This window comes from Pygoscelis adeliae, unplaced genomic scaffold (genome assembly GCF_000699105.1).
Source record: "Pygoscelis adeliae isolate BGI_AS28 unplaced genomic scaffold, ASM69910v1 Scaffold242, whole genome shotgun sequence".
NCBI lineage: Eukaryota > Metazoa > Chordata > Aves > Sphenisciformes > Spheniscidae > Pygoscelis > Pygoscelis adeliae.
In genome coordinates, this window is record NW_008824369.1 from 2,529,174 (window position 1) to 2,548,536 (window position 19,363).

General features: G+C 49.4%; 1 protein-coding gene across 1 annotated transcript; it reads right to left on the minus strand.

The window, feature by feature from the left end:
- Positions 1 to 763: 763 nt before the first annotated feature.
- On the minus strand, positions 764 to 18,433 carry MICALL2 (MICAL-like 2). Its single transcript, XM_009320066.1, has 17 exons — positions 18,420 to 18,433; positions 17,798 to 17,846; positions 13,950 to 14,091; positions 11,308 to 11,468; positions 10,522 to 10,643; positions 9,460 to 10,131; positions 9,075 to 9,250; positions 8,135 to 8,210; positions 7,701 to 7,816; positions 7,028 to 7,177; positions 4,191 to 4,246; positions 3,561 to 3,684; positions 2,872 to 2,962; positions 2,426 to 2,499; positions 1,967 to 2,081; positions 953 to 999; positions 764 to 861 (listed from the first exon to the last, which is right to left on the minus strand). Exons 1-17 carry the CDS (start codon positions 18,431 to 18,433, stop codon positions 764 to 766), a joined length of 2,283 nt encoding a protein of 760 aa, XP_009318341.1.
- Between the last annotated feature and the right edge of the window lie 930 nt (positions 18,434 to 19,363).

Consider the following 19,363-nt stretch of genomic DNA (forward strand, 5'->3'; position numbering starts at 1 on the left):
AGTGAAAACCTTGCTTCACTGTGCAGTCAGAGAAATAAGGAAGCTACAAATCTCCCCCATAGAGGGAACGAGGCAGTGAGCAACCCCTCATGGCTTTGAGAAACCAGCCTCCCAAAAGGAGGTCTGGAAACAGAGTACTATTGCTGAAACCCCTCTGGGTCTAGGACATCCCACCCCATAGATACGGAGGTGGTTCTGCTCTCTGCCTGCCGTGACTGTAGAGCCTGCAGCTCCAGTTTGCACTGGCATAGTAAGGAGGAGGGCCTTGATCTCCCATGCCCCAAAGCACCTCCCTCTCTGCATCTCTGATCCTGGCCAGAGAGCCACAGCAAACGCAGGGAGGGAAGAAGGGAGAGCTGCCCTTTAGTAGACCAACGCAGTGTCGTTGGCACAGCCCTGGCTGGCATGAATGGGGCACCGTGGGGCAACATGCAGTGCCACGCTCCTGCATTCAGGACTGTAATGACCTGAGCAGTGGATGGGCAGATTGAGCTCTGCCCTCCTGAGCTTCCAACAAGGCTGAAGCCAGCTCTGAGCTAGATCTAAAGAAGGAACACAGTCTTAAAAGTCGATCTGGGAAAGGTGTCCTTGGGCCCCATGCCAAGGCCAGAGGAGTTTCACAGTCCGTTTGGCCCGCAAACCTGCAGTCTCCATGTCAGAGAGCAGAGGAGCCTCATCACAGTCCTGCACGACTCCAGGAAAGCAGCAGCAAGGAAGGAACATCCCTTTGACATCCCTCTCTAGGCTGCTGGGCAGGGGAACATCACTGCTGCGCTTTACTCTTATTTTTCTGCTTCCATATTTTGGACAAGCGGAACTTGTTCTTCTTCTTCTCTGGCTCCTGGCTTTCAAGAGATCCATCTGCAGGAGAATGAGCAGAGACTAAGCACATTGAGACCCACAGTCCCAGTGCCACCCAGTGCTACTCTGTAAGAGTAGAAAGGGCCCTTACCCAACCTCTGGATCATATCTGCCAACATCTGGTCCTCCTCTTGTTCTCTGTAATGGAACAGCACGGCATTAGAAAACTTTGCTGTGTTTCATGACAAGGTGGTAGACACCAAAAAACACGTAAAGGCTACTGTTATTCCCCCAGTCAGAAATGACTGACCTCCATAGCACACCCTGAGAAGGGTGCAGATTAAAAAAAAAAAAAAAAGAAAGTTAGAGGAGTCCCTTACATTAACAAACTGCATCTGGTTCCCTTGAAAGCAAGGGCCTGGGTGGGGATTTCCAGACTGTGGCAGTCCAGCACTGCAGCAGCTGGCCTATGAATCATCCGAGTTCACTGAGTTGTGAGACAACACCACACCCGAGGAGATGAATAAAGGTTGAGACACCAGTAGCCTGGGGTGCTGCAGAGGTGCTCGCATTGCAATCAGGGACAAACACCCTGCCATCTCCTCGTGCCTGGGCAAGGCCAGAGCCAAAAGCCTGGGCATTACTAGAATGCTCGAGCTGGAGTCGGTGCCCTGAGGTCAAGAAATGGAGGCTGCTTTCAGCAACAGGAGGCACAAATCCAGCTACTTGACACAGCAGTCTTCCTTTGAACTTGGGGAGGATCCAACTTTCAGCTACGGTTCTTTCACTTGCTGCAGTAGACGAACACATTCCTGGCTTCATGTTCCCAGAGGCCTTCTGCAGTTCCCGTGCTGCCTCCATCCTCCCCATCTCCAGCCTCTCCCTCTCTTCCCCCCGCCTTCTACATTTTCACAGTCCTTGTTCTCAGAGCAGCATTAGCTTGAAAGAGCACTAAACATGGCTGCGGTCCTGACCTCAGTTTCTAACAGCTGCCAAGGAAGCAGCATTTAGGACAAGATGGTTGGTGACAGGTCACCACCCACCTCTCATGGAGCAGAAGTCTGGATTACAGCCATTCATCCACCCCTACAGCCTGGGCAGTGGAGGAAGTACAATGAAATCATCCCTGATGGTGGCTCATCTCCCACCATCTGAGGGCCCTCACCTGAGTCTGTCCTCATCCAGGCACTCCACAATATTATTCCGATCATTGACTGTGTTTAGGTAGGACTCCAGCAGCTCCTTCTCTCGCTCCTTCTCCCTGGGTGTCTTCAGTTCCTCTGCACAAGACAAGGGAAGCCCATCTCACAGCTACAGGTGAGCACCTCCCCGCTGTGGCTCCTGCCTCCACCCTGCTCCAGCAAGCCCCTCTCACAGGCCCAAATATTATTATCCCCGCACTCAGGGGCACATTTTACATCCCCTCAGAAAACACAAGTGGGTTGGATGTTACAGGGAGTCTGCACCTGACAGCTCAACAGTGCAGTCAGGAGAGATCCCCCAGGGAAACTGCGATCCCTGGCAGCATCATTCAGATCTGAAGGACATCCCAGGGCTGGTGCGCAGAACAGAGGGCTCCACACAGCCAGAGGCCAGCAGGACTCTCAGTGCAGCCGGTCCTTACCTGGCTTGCTCATGAGGTGTCGCAGCTCTGTCTCAATGTTCCACTGCTGTTCCTCCAGCTTCTGCTGTTTCATCCTGGAAAGAACCACAGAACCGATGAGTTACTGCCCCTCCATGCCCCAGTACTCGACCCTTCTCATATCATGCTAAAGCCTCATCTCTGCATTGTCCACCACCTGGGTAGGGGCTGGTGGGTTGGGGGAAATCCTCCTCCATCGCATTTGTAAGGTTTCCCTCCCCACAATTTCACCACAGACCCTGGGTGCTCATCAGTGCTCAAAGGCCCATCAGCTAATACCTCAGGCAGTTCTCCCAGAGATGTCCTCAAGCCCTCCCTCATCCCACCAACTGGCACATTTTTTGGGCTGCCACGCTCCCTGTCCTCCCCTGCTTACTGCTCACAGGTGAAGTGCACAAGCGGATGGGTGAATTTCTGGTTGTACTTACTTGTACATCAGCTCCGATTCCTGTCTGAGCAGCAGCTGTTTCTCATGGATCAGTTTGAACCAATCCACCATGAGGGCATCCTCAGACTCATCTGCAAAGGAGACGAAGGGCAAGACACCTCCAGAAGCTGCATCAGTTCAGTTCCCCTTGACTCAAACACACAATCACTTGAGGGAGAGCCTAGCATAACTTTTATTAGCCATAGCCAACCTCAAGTGAAAACAGATCATCTTTGGTACTCCTGGGTACAAAGGAAAGGATGCAGACCACCCCCGCAGACTGAAGGAAGGAAGACAGATACTCTGCCACAGGGAACCCAGCTCATCTTCCATGTGGCCGGCCCGACTCTGCTCTTCTGAATGAACTCACTAAGCCCTGCGAAATTGGAGCAAGCCATGATGGCCAGTCTGGCTTAGGATCCAAAAGCCAGATCAATAGCAGCCTTCCACTCCCCAAACTCCCTGATCTTCAGCCAAATAAACACAGGACCTTGCTCAAACAATAGGTTAGGAAACAGTCAGAGAGGGTTCAAAATTTCCAGGGCTTTATCTTGCTATACCAGGTACCTTTGGCAACCTGCTGTGTCACATATAGCATGAGCTCCTAGAAATGGAGTCAAGAATGCCCAGGGGTAGAACATGAGCCTCACACCTCCCCACCGTAACAGAGCTGGCCCCAGTCTCCTTTACCTCCTTCGCAGCCACGCAGCTGCTTCTCCAGATCCACTCCTTTCAATTCCAGCTCATCCAGCTGCTTCTCGATGTCATGCACCTTCTCCTGGATTTCCTCCTCAGGGAGGTAGTCTGGGTGCAGCTAGGAAAACAAATGTCGCAACAAATACAGCTTAGTGCCCTCAGACTGCCTGCTGAGGTCACAGCCCCGGCAGAGATGGGAAATGACATAAGGAGCCCAACTGCAGAGCCATGTCCTGGATGAGCCAAGTCAGCAAAGATGCAGAGCTGGCTGCTCACAACAGAGCGGTGGCCACTGCAATGCTACACCGCTGCGATACATTCGCTGTGAGTGATAACATCTCACACGCTCATTAACCCACAGACATTCCCCCTCCTTTGTTGGGGGAGGCTATGCCTACCAGAATTTTGTTTGGCTCTGTCTTATTCCAGCCTTTATTGTCCCCCTGCATGGGAGATAATAGACAGTCTCTCCATCTTGTCTCTGCCCCAGAGCCTTTCACCCTTTCCCTGGGAATTCAAACAAACCCTCCCAATAAGAAAAACTGAGATATATCTGGGCAAGCATTCCAGCAGGATGCCCAACAACCCCAGCCTGTTCCCCTTACGCCTGGTTTCCAGCCATACCTTGACTGGGGACACTGCTTCAGGGCTCTGGATGCTTTTCGGAACAGAGGGTTTAACTAGAAGGGAGAAAAAAGAACAAAGAATGCCACAACAAACTTTAAATAATTTTGTGGTGTGGGACAGTGCCTACACCACCAGAGAGCACGACAGGTCCCTGCCACCCAACAGGGGGCACTGACGACACGCATGCATTGGCACACCCGACTAAGGTGAGAGGTGTGTCCGCAGGAACAGCACAGCCTGATTTACTCCTCGTGGCTGGGCACTCAGATACCCTCTGGTCACAGGGTGCTGCTTTCATCCCCAGGGCATAGGCAGTCACCTAACTCAGGTGTGACTTGGGACCTTGCACCTGAGAATATTGACTTCCATGTTCATTCATTATCTCATTAAAACTCAGAGATACTTATTGTGGCAAAAGGCACCCCTTATTAAGCTTCCAAAGGATAGAACAGAAATACTGTGTTACTGGCGCAGGAAACACCAAGATATACTTAAAAATGCCCCTCTAGTGCTCTTGTACAAAGAAGTATCAGTAAATACTGATGAAACAAAGATGGTCTAGGGGACCTTAGCATAGGTCTCAGGAAACTAAGGTTCAATTCCTTCCACAAAACTTTTCCTAGGTGAGAAGTCCCTTAGGCCCTGCTACACAGCATTATTTAGGCCCTGGACACCTATTAAAATCAATCCTTAAGCAATGTGTATTTGTTCCACTGAGCCTCAGCTTCCTCTGCCCAACTGTGCTGCAAGGATAACTACAGAAGAGTGTGAGGTATTTGGATACCCGAGGGGCTGGGCTGGATAATTACCACAGAGAGAGAACAGAGGTGTATGTGGATGATGTGATAAGGAAGGAAAACTCTAGTATCAAAAGAGCAGGGCTGTAAGAAAGGCAACAGCGGCGCAGGCTCAGCACACACAAGGAGAAAGACAGGACAGACAGACTAGGGGAGCCCCCTGAGAGCCTCTGGCAATTGGTGCTGACTCGAGGAAGAACTCAAGGACACCTCTCCAATTGCCCAGCCCTTGCTCTATTGCGTTTTCTAGGAAGAGTACAAAAGGAGAAGATGCCGGATGCGGCAATCAGCTGCGCTGTCCCTGCACTGCTGGCCTCTGTCAGGGTAACTCTTCCCTCTGGTTTCTGCTGGTTTGCTGCCCTGTACGCTACCTGCGACTCACACTTCTCTTAAAGGTTCCTCCAAGAGGGACCTGGCCTGCCACGAGCAGTCTGCTGCTGCTGCCCGAGCAACACCTCCCTCTCCCAGCTCAGCCCTGCATCTCCAGGCTCCTCCTGGGTGATCTCTGCAGCATCTCCAACCAAGGCAGAAAGCTGCACCACTGATCATGAGAAGGCCAAGGTCACTGGAGGGGAACAGCTAGTAAAACGACACTCTCCTGACCAGCTCAGGGTCTGATATCCCTGATATCTTCAAGTTCTGTCTTGACAGACACAGGATGGGTTGGCTGCTTGCCTGCAACCTGGAAGTAGGACAGTTGGCAAGAAAACCCTGGAGCGTCCTTTCTCAACAGAAAACACTGCCTATGTCAAAGAAACTAATGATCTACAGAAATGCTCACCATCCACAGCCCCACGCAACACACACAGGATTAAGGGTAGGAATGGTAGCTGACTGTTCACAGCAGCTCTTTGAGTGCCGAGGTAGAGACCTATACAGAGGAGCAACAAGTCTGTCCTTAATCCACAGGCAGCAGCAAGAGAACAGCCTTTCAGATGGCAGCCTTGCACACGTGAAAAATGGGGGGAGACTGCTGGGAAAGTTGCCCGTAGTGAGCACTCCCTAACAGCAATCACTAAACTTTAAAAAGACGGATATAAAACCAGCCTCCCTTATCTTAACAGCTCACTTCCTGGCAAAGATGTAATGCTGAACCTTATGGCTGAGTCTGAGGAAAAAGGAGATGGAAAGTTTTGGGAAAATTATGGCAGTGGAGGCGTGCTAAACTTTTAAAATAGACAACACAATTGGAGTTTGGATGCTTCATAGCTGTCAGAGGTGCAGGCTAAGGACAACGCTGGAACCAGCTAACAAATACCAAAACACGAGGCCACCAAGCCATTGGGATCCATCCTGCTTGCTCCGAGACAAACACCAGAGTCAGGGCTGAGCCCTGCTGTGAGGACCTTCTAGTCCAAACAGATAAGACAGAGCCAGATGGGGTAAGGAAAGGGGAGAACAAACAAGCCAAGCAAACAGGACAGCAGCAAACATCAGGTTAGTTCCAGGAAATTTCATTTGCATTGTGGTGGGATATGTAGGAGCAAGGACAACTGGGCAAAGAAGGAGAGGTACACAGTAAAGCTGTGGTTGAACATACAGGAGTAATCTGGACTAAGGGTAGGGACAAACTGGTCAGAACTGGTCGGGACATCTTTGAAAGTCCAAGAAGCAGCAGCCTTGGCTGCAGCTACCATAGGTCCTGCCAGCTGAAGTCTCTGGCTGACAGTTCTCTGCATTCCTTTCATTTCCCAAAGCCACTCAACTGGAGAGGAACAGAGACATCAACTAGATCCCAGTTCCCCGAATTAGGAGATGGTCCTCTTCATAGCTTTGAGTCTAAAGAATGACAGGGCAGTGACCCTGGCAAATCCCTATTTTAATTTCTTCCCTTCCCACTGAATTCTCTGGCCTGGCTGGTTCCTGCTTAGGCCAAGCTGGCTAATAAAAATTAATGACACAGATTTTTCCCCAATGACAACAGCCACAGGCTTAGCTACAGAAAACTCAGGGACACATCTCCCATACTGACCACTCAGGTTGTCCCCTGACAGTGCGGAGAGGAGAGTGCCTTTAAGCAGGCAGAAGAGACCTTACATGTGGTAGTGCTTTTCTTCAACTGGTTGCCCTCTTCCTTCTTCTTGGCAGAGCCCCCAGGTTCTTCCCAGCCTTGCTTTGAATTCTGACAGCTCCTGATAAGATCTGAGCTGGGAATCAACTTCTTCTTCATGAATCCACCAGATGAAGCTGGATTAAGAAATACAGACAGGTTTTGGGTAAGAAATTTCAACCCTCATCTCATAAAAATCCCTTTATTGCCCAGCATCTCTGGCACTCACCACTAGCCACCTTCATTTCTAGTCCTAGTTCTCCTCTCTTGATGATAGCGAGGGGCACAAGCCCAAAGGAAACGGGGAGAAACCACTGATTACAAGGCCAGAGTATGAGAGAAGGGTGGAGGAGAAGAATAAACGATTGGGAACCATCACCAAGATTTCTCACCATTACACATTTATGCAAGAGAGAGTAAGTGAAATCTTGCTAGCTGTCTTGCAGAAGAAGGGCACCCTGTGAAGACCGAGTCCCTCTCCTTGGGCAAGGATGGCTTTCCAAATAAAGGCACCACAGGGCCAAAGCAGGTGCAGAGAGCAAAAATCCCTGAAAGCAAGGCACAATCTCCACCAACATGTTCCTTACATGTGCCTTGCAGCACTAATGCCTGTCCCCTGCCTGACTAGTAAAATGAAGGCAAAGCTTATATCCTTCATACCAGAGTCCTGCTTTGCTGATGGGACAACTAATGGACTTGGCTTTGTCTCCTTGTGTGCTGGGCTCCCTGTTCCCACCTGGGAGTTATCAGTAGGTTTCTTAGAGCCACCTTGGTCTCTGCAAAGAAGAAAGACAAAGGTAGGAAACCATCCCTCTTGCAGAATGGTCCACAGGAAGCGTTTTGGACATCCTGGGTTGGATCTCCATCCGGGATGGTCACACTCTTCTAGTCAGAGTCCAGCAATTTGAAATACGCTTTCCCTCCCCAGAAATGAAAGCCTTTGCCTCTTCCATCAAATTGTTGAAAACAGAAGCATTAAAACACAGGAGGTCTTCCCTCCTATGTGCACACAGACCTGCAGCAACAAACACAGCTGCAGACATGGACATCCCCATTCACTTGTCACGGAGACCCATTGGCTCCATGACACTCACTTGTTGGCTACAGGCTTCAACCGAGATCTCCACTCTGCTGGGCTCTCAGACTTGTCTTCACCAACATTCATGCTTCCTAAAGGAAGAGACATAGGAAGATAATATCAGATCCAATAAAAAGAAACAAGCCAGATCTGTGTCTCAGGAGGATCTCAGGAGAAGGAGATAAGCCATGCACTGGGGTAGATTCTATGATGTTATTGCAGCAAACCAGCGTCAATTCAACAAGTTTAACATGGGCAGATTTGCATACAATAGGTAGTAAATAACCTTGGTGGCATTTTGTCCCTTTTAGTTCAAATGCTTTAAACCCTATGCAGCTACAGAAACACAACGTAAATGAACAGGCATGTTCAACAGCAATATAACACAAACAGCCAAGATCTCAGAGACCAAAGGATGGGGCAGGAAGGGAGTGGAGACAAAAAACCCACAAGCTCACAGCAAACTGCAGACAGATACTGCTTCTGGCCCAAAAAAAGACAGGCCATCTGGAAGTGTTTGAGACACTGGATACTCCCAGGACCCCTCAGCCCACTGCTCAGTCACCATGGTTGAAGCTTGGTTCAAAACAGACAAGGAGGCTGGGTGAGCCCCAACTGCAATCATGAAATCATCCTGAAGTTCTGGCAAGGTCTCCCATCTGGGAAAGTCTACCTAAGCCTCTGAATTCCACCATGATCCCAACATTTGATGGTAGCTAGTACAACTTCAAACATCTGGAGATCCTCAGAGAAGAAAAACTTGCCATGCTAGAGGGAGCGATTGCACAGGGACAAATGGAGGTGTGTTGAGCCCCAGAACTCAGAAAACCCTTATGTGGTGGTACAGACAGAAAGTATAGGAGTCACTGACACATTCATTGTACCGGTCCAAGAGGAAGGCATAAAGTTGGCATGCTGTGTCCAGGCAGAGCTGTATGCAAACCTGACATCCTCACCTTTGATGCCTTTCGACTCTGGTTTGTGCACAGAGTCAACAGGTTTGCTGGCAGCCTGGCTCTTGGGCAGAGGGTCTGTAATCTTCTCCTGTTTTAGTGCTGTGTACTCTGTTTTGTTGGACTGTGCTTTTGGAGCTGGACTCTGCCACTGAGAACTGGTGGGAGAAAACTTGCCACTGCAAAAAAGAACAACATAGTGAGTCTTTTTGAAAGGACGGACCTTTTTATTGGCCTCTGTTCCAAAGATTTGGATGAGTCCCTCTACACGTCTTCAAATCTCAACCACAAAAGCAGTTAGGGAAAAGGAGGGAAAGATGCAGGGACTTCTCCAAGTTATCCCAAGGATCATCTTGGGAGTAAAAAGGGAAAAAGGAATAGTACTTACCTGCTGGACACTGAGGAGCCAGTGGAACTGAGTCCTCCTGGCCTGTTTGGAGAGGAGTTTGATCCAGCCAGAGCCTGTATAATATGGTTACGTGCTTGATCCTTCTCAGCATTCACTGGACTGATCTCAGTAGTGGTTCTGTCAGAGGCAGTTTTACCAGTGCCATGAGAAGAAGGGACTTGTTTTTTAGTGTCAGAGGTTTTATTGCTGGAGGACTCTACCGACCGAAAAAAATTTTCTCGGGCTTGCTGTGTTTTTGTTGTGGAGGTTGTCCAAAGAGGCCTTGATGGGGTACCTTCACGGTGATCTGTTTTATTTCCCAACGGGGTACCTTTGCAGTCATCTGATTTATTTACAGCTGAAGAGGACCATGGAGTATTTACACTTTTGAAGACAGAGCTTCCAGAACATGAAACAGATGGCTTGGTTGAATTACCAAGGCCTTCCTGGCTGGGTTTCTTCAACACCTGCTCCAGCTTCTTGGGTTCTGCTGCTTTCTGGAATGCCCTGGCAGCAGTAGGGGCTGGGGTACTCTCAGGTTTGTTCCCAGTGCTGCGGAGACCAGAGATCTGGACATTGTCTGGCTGCTGGTGGCTGGTACAGATGAAGGTACCAGGCTCAGGCCCAGCTTTGTAGCTTCCAGGAAGAAGCATGTTCCAACACTGCCTGCACCTGTGGATACAAAAGTCTCAGAAAACATCTTCCAGAGCACTGGGAGGCCATTGACACACAGCCGAGAGTGCAGGCACATCTCCACTGTCAGCACAGGGAGGGTGAAGGTACCACACTGGCAGTGAGCAGACCCCGTGTGCACATTCCTCAAGCACCAAAACAGGAGCTGCTGATAGCATGGCCTCAAGTAGGAAAGGTGTGGATGAAAACAGACCTGTGCAAAGAGTTTCCCCTATGCACAGGTCAAGAGCAGGCCCAGGCTGCCTCCACTCTGACAAAAATATCCTCCATCACCTTGAGTGCCTCACACCACTCTCCCTCCAGTCCCAAAGGAACAAGGCTGCCCCTCTGCAACCCACAGGCCTGAGCCCCCACTTTGAAGAGCTGTACCTGAAGCAGTTCCTGTGATAGAGCTTTCCATCGACCAAGTAGCGCTGCACCAGGTGCACATGGTTCCCGCAGATCCCACAGCTGCTGCTAGGGATGTTCCCGCTCTCTGCCAGGACCCCTTTCTGTGGGGAAACGCAGTGGGTGAGCAGGCTGCACTGTGGCCCTGCGTACAGCTACAGATCTCCCAGGTAGGCAAGAATTTGATGTGCACAGCCAGTTGGCTAGGACAGAGAAGTGGTATCCAGAAAATCCCTGCTCCCACTAACCCCGTATTCATACGAAATGGAACAGTCCTTGGGAGGACAGAGTAAGGAGGACTTGTTCCCACAAAGCCAGAGGACCAGGGTGTTTTTTCCATCTGTGGGAAACTGAAGTGCAAAGGTCTCTGATTTGAATTAGCTGGAAAACGTCCTTACCCTTTTGAGAGAGGAGCTTCCTTTCTTCCACCCTGTTTTTGTCCCTACTCTGCTTTGAAACTGTTTCCAAGAATTTAATCAATGTTTTCTAGCAAAAATAATATATTCTGTTAAAAATCTCCATCCCCAAGACCTAGGAACAGCATAGCCATGTCCTAAGACACCCACGTCCTATTCACCGCTAGATAAATCCCAGCTGGCTTTCCAATGACTCCCACCTGAATCTGTTCAGTAACCAGACCTCTGGATTAAATCCCCCACAGTGAGCAGAAAATTTAGAGACTAAGTCCTTACCACTAGGAGCCTTGAACTAGCATAATACTCTCTAGCTCACTGAACACTTTTAAGGTTTAAAGAACACATTTCTTACCGTGGTGACTGGGGAGGTTTCTTTTGGCTTAGCTCTGGCTGGTGGGTGGGCAGGGGGCAGTTTTGGTGGCACTGGCCTAGGAGGCTCTGAAACAGCTTTCTTCCCAAGAGGCTGCTCCTGAGGTTCGGAGGAAGGACGCTTGATTCCAGCCATGCCTCCAACTGGAAGAAAGGAAGAAAGGAAAATTTTAAGGTAACATAAGGAAAACCCACGAGCTTAGGAGTCATTTACAATATAAGAAGATCCAGAGGTGCCTGATGGATAACATGCAAAGCATACAAGGGGACACAGGCTTCCTTCACAAGCAGTTCTGTAGTGCAGTGAGGGGCAAGAGTTGACAAGTGAATTTTACCAACATACGCTGGAATCATCTGGTAGCTGAAACTGCTGATTTTTTTTCTTCTCAGGGAATTCCATGGACGGGAATGAAAAAGTAGAAAAATACAAAACACCATCGGTCAATGGTGTGAACAAGACCTTGGGTTTGTACCTGGCCCACAGTTTGGCTGGAATTGATCACCACTGAAACAGGCACTGCTGATAGGTTTTACAGCTAAGAAACTGAAGCACAGAGGGTTTGCTTCATTCAAGTTGCTGTGCTCCAGACTTCCTACACACCCTGAACCTTCACTGCTGTGGTCGTCCACCCCACATCCCAGCTGGGACTCTCACGGAGCAAACAGGCTTGTCGAATGCAGAAATGACCACTAAAAATGGGTAATTCTACAACAGAGACTTGGAGGTGCCATGGTGGTGCTGATGCAGAAACCAGCAGGACTTGCCACAAGAAGCCTGCAAATGCCCAATCCTCTTTTCTTTGCAGATGAGAGAAACCCTCTAAATTCACAACAAGTGGAGAAAAAGAGAATCCCCAACACACTTCAGCCAAGCAAAGAATGACGCCTCGTGCCCTGGGAAGTGCAGGGAGACTTTCCTGGGAAATAAGGCTTCACGCACAATTTTTACAGACGAGACCCCTCATGTGTCTCACAGGGATGTTATTTTTGCACCACTTCCTATTCTGAATGAGATGTCTCTGTGTTCCTTGTGGGATATTTGAGCCACAGATTCGCTTTAAGAGCGACCAATTAAATGACCACCCGTCTGAAAAGAGATTATACCCTTTTCAGTAAATACAGAGGGAGTCTGGGCAGGGTGTAGGGAGCAGAGAGGAAGCCCAGTTCCCAGCAGTCTTCTCTCAAGAAAGCTAGCTATCCAAATAAACACTCAGGGCTCTTTTACTGCAGCGACCAGGGGACTGGTGACAGCCGACCCAGCAAACGGTTGAGACTCGGGCTGCCCTCTCACTTCCCACTTGTGCCATTTTTCGAGTTCCCAAAGCCCAGCACAAAGATGGGTGGCTTCAGCTCTGCTCTTCTGTAAACACCTGACCTCAATAAAATATTGGCCGCTGGCCCTCTCTGGCCTCCTGTGTCCTGCTTATTTCATGGTCCTGCTGGAGCCCATTCAAAGGGCACGACTATGGTATTAGGAGTCTGCTTGGTGTCAGAGGGCGCATTCCTGGCTGGGCTCATTTTCAGACATTCACATTGACCCCAGCAACAGGAATGCAACCAGAGCGTTTTGTGGGACACTAGAGAGTATGAAAATGTGCTTTGCTTGATGACGTGGTAGGCAAGATGCTGGGGGGGAGGGGTTAAAGACCCCAAACTGACCCAGATTCCCACCACTTGGCACAAACAGCATGTAATTTCTTTGACTTCAATCAGAATGGTTTTAAAACAAGAAATAAAAAATGAAGAGGGGGGAGGGAAGAGGTTGTAGAGGGAGAGAAAAAGCATGCTTAAATGTGTGAAGAGGTGGAGAAGGGGGAAGAGTTTAGACGTTAAAGGCAGCTCTCAGAGTGAATTGTGCTTTCTTTCCAAGATGTAGGACATTTTCAATACTCATCTGTCTTCTCTATCTAGATTCACCTTAACCAGTTAAGTCATTCATGTCCCACTTTCTAAAGTTTCCTCTGGAGGAACCTGTGAAATTGGTTTATTGTATTATTTCATTTTGTATGAGCTTAAAGCCAAATATAAACCAAGTCTACAATAATGCTCCTTTGAGCCCAGATAAACTCTCCAGTACATGAATATAATGCCTTGGCAGCTCTGTGGCCTGTTTTATGTTTGAAAGAATTGCTATCACAATTATGTCAGTTAAGGGGGTCATTTTCTTCTACTTCCTTATGTCAGTACTGCTGTGCTGTACATGCTGGTACATTGGCGCAGCCTCACAGACAAGCTCAGTCTTCTTAGACTCCGTGTTCTCACCAGCCCTCCGGTGTGGCAAGGACTGGAGCAGGGATGGAGGTGCTCAAGAAAGGAAAGCTGAGGTGGGGACCATGGAGGGGAACCTTCACTGCTCCTGTCTGGCTGAACCGTAAGAGATTTTAGACTGTATATTAAATTTTAAGGCACTAGTTTTAAAGACAAGGCACGGCCCTGTGCCCTTCCAAAAGCACTGGTGCTACTATAGGCCAGTGTGTAAAGAGTTCAGATCCTCCATTTAAATAGTTCTGGTACCAAAAGGTCTCTGTGCAGCCTATTTTGCTTTTCCAAGCTTGTTAGGAGGCAAAGGAAAGCATAAAATTAAGCCCTGATCCTTCCCACCCCTCCAAGGAATATGGTACTTACTAGGAGACCGTCCATGGAAGTAGTTATAATACTGGGAAACATAGGTGAGGATGCTCAGCCTGTCTGGTACCCTCAGAGCAACCATATCCTCTGCATCCAGCAAGGCTGGGATCCCCAGCTCCTCCTCCGCCACTCGAAATGCCTAGAGAGGGAAGGAAAAAAAAAAAAAAAAAAAAGGGGGGGCAACAGGAAGCAACAAGGGAAACCTGAAAGAAAGAAACGGGGCACAAAGGTCCTGTAAAAATCTATAAAACACAAGACCATGTGGAAAAGAGGGACACAAAATTCAGGCTGGAGCAATGCAGCTGAGAGGCGGAGAGGGGAAAAAAAAAAAAAAAAAAAACGGGGGGGTGTCTTGTCCAGCCCCGGCAGCAGAGCTGCTCCTCATCAGAAGTAAGAAACTCCACTGCAAACAGCCCTACTCGAATAATAACTCTACTGGGGAACAGCTGCACCAGTTTAACTCCTACATCGTACGGCCGTTACAGGAACCAACGGAGTCATGGCTTCCAGCCATCGCATTGAGAAATTCAGGCAGGGAGCCAAAAATCTGGCCTGGCAAGCTGGCCGTAGCTCACTGCACAGGAACTCACCTGGGCTTCCCTTGCTCTTCCTCGAGCCTGCCTCTATCTGGATATGCACAGCTGCGGAGAGCGAGGCCTGGCAGAAGGGGATGTGTCAGTCCAGGCTGGCAGACTCACTTCCAGGCTTCCAGCCCAACCTGGAGCGCTCCCCAATTAACGGTGCGCTGGTAGGTGTTTGCAGGCAGCTTTCTATCTCCGAGTGCTGTGCAAATGTTAATGCTTCCTGCCTACTGCCTGCTCTTCCCCATCTGAAAAAGGGGAAATCTTGAGCTGCAGGAGGGAGCTCTTTCTCCCAGACTACAGAGGGGGAAGAGAGGAATAATGCAGAAGAATTCCTGATACCTAGCTCCCTTCCAGCGTAACCATTTCCATGCTGCCTAACATGTATTTGGGGCAAATATTCCTCTTTGTCGTCCCCTCCACTTTGAAACTGCAGGATCAAAGTCAGGTAAAGGAGGGAAAAGCTATTTTCTTTTACCTCTGAACAAGAGCCTTTACTAGAGGACAAAAAAAATGCAACATCCATAAAGCAACTTTGCCCTTGCTCAACTCAGTGTAGGGCTTTTACTAGGGACTTTCTCCAGTCCTCTTCCTTCCTGGCTTATAGGAAAAAATCCTTTCCCTCCCCTTTTGGAGCATCCCCTTTGAAATGCCAACACGGCAAAGGAAAACAGCACTTGCAGGGACGAAGGCACAAGGAAGGCTACTGCTAAAAAAGAAAAGACTCGAACATATTAAAACCCTCCGCATCTGACCTCTGGCACAGACACACAACAGTGTTGGTGTACAAGCCAACTATTCCTGCTTAGAAGAAACAAACAGCCATTATTTTTCAGCAAGATAATTAGCATTTTTTTCCATTGGGTATCCCAGTAAAAATGTAACTGAGCTGACATTAAGCACGCTTTCAGCCAGTTACCTCCGGTGCGTCATCCCGGCTGCCAGCCCAGCCTGGCACTCGCCTGTCTCATAATCTGGTACTTAATATATTCTTTGGAGTGTTCCTCATTACACTGGCTGCACAACTGGTTTGACCAGTGGAGTTTTCTTGCTGGACATTCCCAGTGTGCAGTCTAGCGGGAACACAGGCCATGCCACCTCCTGCCACACAGTGCCATAGGTGAGACCAGTGCAACAGGCACAGAACAAGTGCGAGGGGCCGCCTGGACCACAAAGAGGAGGACGCTCTTATGCACACAACTGGTTTGGCCAGAACCAGGTGAGCAATGCAGAGAGCAGCATTAGGATGTAGTGTCCCCTGTGCCTACAGCATCCTCGTGTTCCTGGGAACTGCTCTTGTCTGGAGATCCAACAAGATCACCACCTAACATGGCCCAGTTGTCCTTCTCCTCTACCTGCCTGCCCAGGCTGGCCGTTAAAGAAGCCACACATTATTTCTGCATAACATTTTTCATCAGTGCAGCTCCAAGTGCTTTACAAAGGAGGTAAGTGTCACTGTTCCCATTTTGCATAGAGGAGGCAAAGTGATACACTCGAGGCCGGTGTATCAGAGACACATCTCAGATACATCTGACCTGGCCAGACACAGCTTTCCTCTGACACAGGCTACCGCTGTATCAGCTACACCACACCACCATCCATTAGCACTGAAAGAACTGGATCCAAGGTCTCCAGAAACCTTTTTCATCTTTATATATTTTTGAAATCTTTAGAAAAACAATGCCACCAACTGAAATTTCTCTAGGTTGTTTTTATTGGCACTTGAGAAGTGACACATTCTTCCTCGGCAGAAGACCTTATATGGCAAATTGCAGCCCAAACAAGATTTTTTTAGTTGAATAATACAGCCCCTGAAAAGAAGTTGTTGAATAGTGAGGCATCAAGGAGGGTCTGAACAATCGCAGAGCAATAGCTCTGGGAGAAATCAGACCCACTGGTATCCCAAGGACAGCCAAAGGAAGAAAGTGTAGGAGCTAGGATGGAGGCCAGCCCAGGAGCCCGCAAGGAGGTGGAGGAGTCAACCCCGCTCACGGAGGAGCCAAGGCAGCAGCATACCAGCAGTGAAAGGGCAACACACACAAGTCATCCTACAGCAGGTGGAAGAAGGAAGAGAGAGCAAAATAAAGGACATAAAAGAAACTAAGAAATGGAGGGGGGGGACAGGGGGGGAAACACAGGCTGCGACAAAGGAGCGGAGCAACTCTTTATGAGAGGCACAAAGAAGCTTTTCATTAATAAAAGCAGTGGAGACAGCTTGTACAGCTCATTTCCCAGAGACAAGCAAAGTTGCCAGTAGAGCAGACACCATCAGCCCGGCTGGGGAAGGAGCAACATTCAGGGCTTCACAGCACTCTGGCTGGGATGACTGTCCATGGCGAAGAGGCCCTGATGCCTGCCAAATACCAAACATCACGGGCAAAAACGTTCGGTCTGAACCTCACCTAAAGGAGAGGAACATGCAGGGCTGAACCCCAGAGAGTGTGAATAACTGCTCACATACTGCAGCCCCAGCTTGAGGAGGGGGGGGTCCGTCACAAGTACTGTGAACACGGCCAGGGCCGAAGGGAAGCAGAAGCTAAGGAGTGTGGGGAGGCGAGTTTAGCTCTCCCGGAGGCAAGGACCACCTCTGACGGCTCACTGCGTCAGAGGATGTCATTCCTCCAGCCCAGACAAGAGTGAGCTGCCGTGGTTCGTTCACATCCCGATCTCCTGCCAAGCAGCCATGAAGCTGTGTGGAGCGATGCCAAGGGAAGAGAAGCATTTTAATCTGCTGCCTCTCTCTTTGCAATGGAGAGAGGGAGGGAAAAAATCTTTCCTTGGAGCATTAAGCCCATGCTTGAATCCAGTACAAGAGGGTGTTGGCCTGCCCAACTTCTACTTTCTTCGTGGAGAGAACAAGAGAAACTCAAATCCCATCCTGGAATGAAGCATCCAGGCAGGATGAGGTTTTAGGACATCTCCACCTTCCAGCAGCCTTCATTCCCTGCACCGGGAACGAGCAGAAGTTCCATGTCTTGACCTCCACCATCTCTGTCCAAGTTCCTGCTGCCACAGACCACACTGGACACAGGCATCACTGTGCAGCCAGCAGAGAAGTGCGAACAGTCTGAGAGTGCTTTCAAGCAGCCAGCAAGCCTGGACATTGCCATTCAAATCAGAAGGTTGGACGCATGCAGAATAAGGCAAAGGATTTGAATACAGCACACTCAGCACACTGCATCTGCAGGGTTTCTGTGCTAAACCACATAAGCAAGGTGCCAGGTCATAGACTAGAGCAAAAGTAAAACATTAAAAGTCACTTACCAACTTGTTGTTCTCATACACATTTTCTTTACTGAGTGAGTTGAAGTTTCTGAAATACAGAAAGAAGACAAAAATCTCAGGTGGGTGATATAGAGCAAGCTGCTTCACTTTCAGCTTCTCGAACCTCTCTGAGCCTCACTGGTTCGGGGGACAGAGAACCTCCTCCCACCCTGCCTTCTCAGAGACGCTCCGGAGGGAGCAGTGTTGTAGATCCCAGCTGAGACAGTCACAGACCTGCTGCACCTCCCAGGACAGAGACATGCAGAAGACCCAGCAGGCACAGCCATCTGCCCACAGGCAGCACAACACATTTTTGGCACATCTACCCTTGCAGGGCTGAGTCCCGCAGCCTCCCATGGACAGGATGTGCTGATGCCAAAACATCCCATGCAGATTCAGGGGTTTTGCTGAGACAGCCAGGAGCAACCTCTAACTCATGGGGTGTGGGGGCTTTTTTTCCCCAAAAAAGCCTTGCTCCTCTCCCACCTCAAAAAGATACACTGATGCCTGCCAGCCAGATTTGCAATGCTCTCTTCCTGGAAGTACTTTCCAAACAGCTACATCCATGCTCTTCTCCCGTCTTGCCAGTTGCCTCCACACAGCCCCAAGGAGGTGTGGATACCTCAGACGCTGCATGTATCGCACGCTTCTCTGACGCACCCGTATCCTCTGATCTCAGAAGCTGCTGATTCCACCAGCACACAAGTTCTGGTTTCAAATCCTCTTTTCTTCTCTGGCAGAGCTCCACAAAACCAGCACCAGGAATCTGCCTGGGAAATACCTCTGCCCGCAACACAATACTGCGGCTGATAACACCAAAGTTGCCTGTAGAAATCTTATTCTCCTTTCCCTAGGGCTGTCACTTTTGATTTGTAACCAATAACTGAAAAGGAAGAGACAATTACTGTTTGCAGTTACAAGCCAAAGTCAACAATCCTTCTTCCTTTCTGCTGTCCCTGGACATCACCTCCTTCTTCCCCTCTCCCCAGATTTGCTCTCCCCCTCTCTGGTCCAGCCCAGATGCCACCTCTCTCTGCACTGTGCTGGGAACTCAGAAACTGGGACCTGGCAGGGCAGGCACGAAAGGATGGGGGAGAGCGAGTTTGTGGTAATGGAAGTAGAGCTGCAACACAGCGTGCTTTCCCACCCATAGCAGAGCGTGTCCCCTGCTTAGGAAACAGCCACCATCAGCTTTGTTCTAAACTGACTGTTACTTGCTAAACTGGGAATACAAAACTGACTGTTGGCTGGCAGCCCTGCTCTCCAACACTGCTTCCTTCTGCCCAGGCAAGCGGGCAGGACCAATTCCTTTCTGATAACCCAGTTTCACTTTACAATCCTTGTACCTGCTGGCACAGAACTAAGCGAAAGGCTGATATCAGAGAGGAAATTCTCACTGATAAACAGAAAAGGCTACAGCACCAACTTTGCATTTTTGTACGTAGCACCTTTATAACTGATGTGGGCCTACCCTTGTTAGCCAGTCCCTCACCTCTGAGAGGAGCCAGGATAACCGTGTCAAAGCCAGGACAAAGCTGGCTCACAGTGACCTATTCATGAGACAAA

Bases quoted from the DNA above. Each gene is read 5' to 3' on its own strand.
- MICALL2 (XM_009320066.1), bottom strand. The intron at 7,178-7,700 runs GTATGAAGGATA...TTCTTAATCCAG, and splicing joins ATCAGCAAAGCAGGACTCTG to CTTCATCTGGTGGATTCATG. The intron at 4,247-7,027 runs GTAAGGTCTCTT...TCTCCCTTCTAG, and splicing joins GAAGAAAAGCACTACCACAT to TTAAACCCTCTGTTCCGAAA.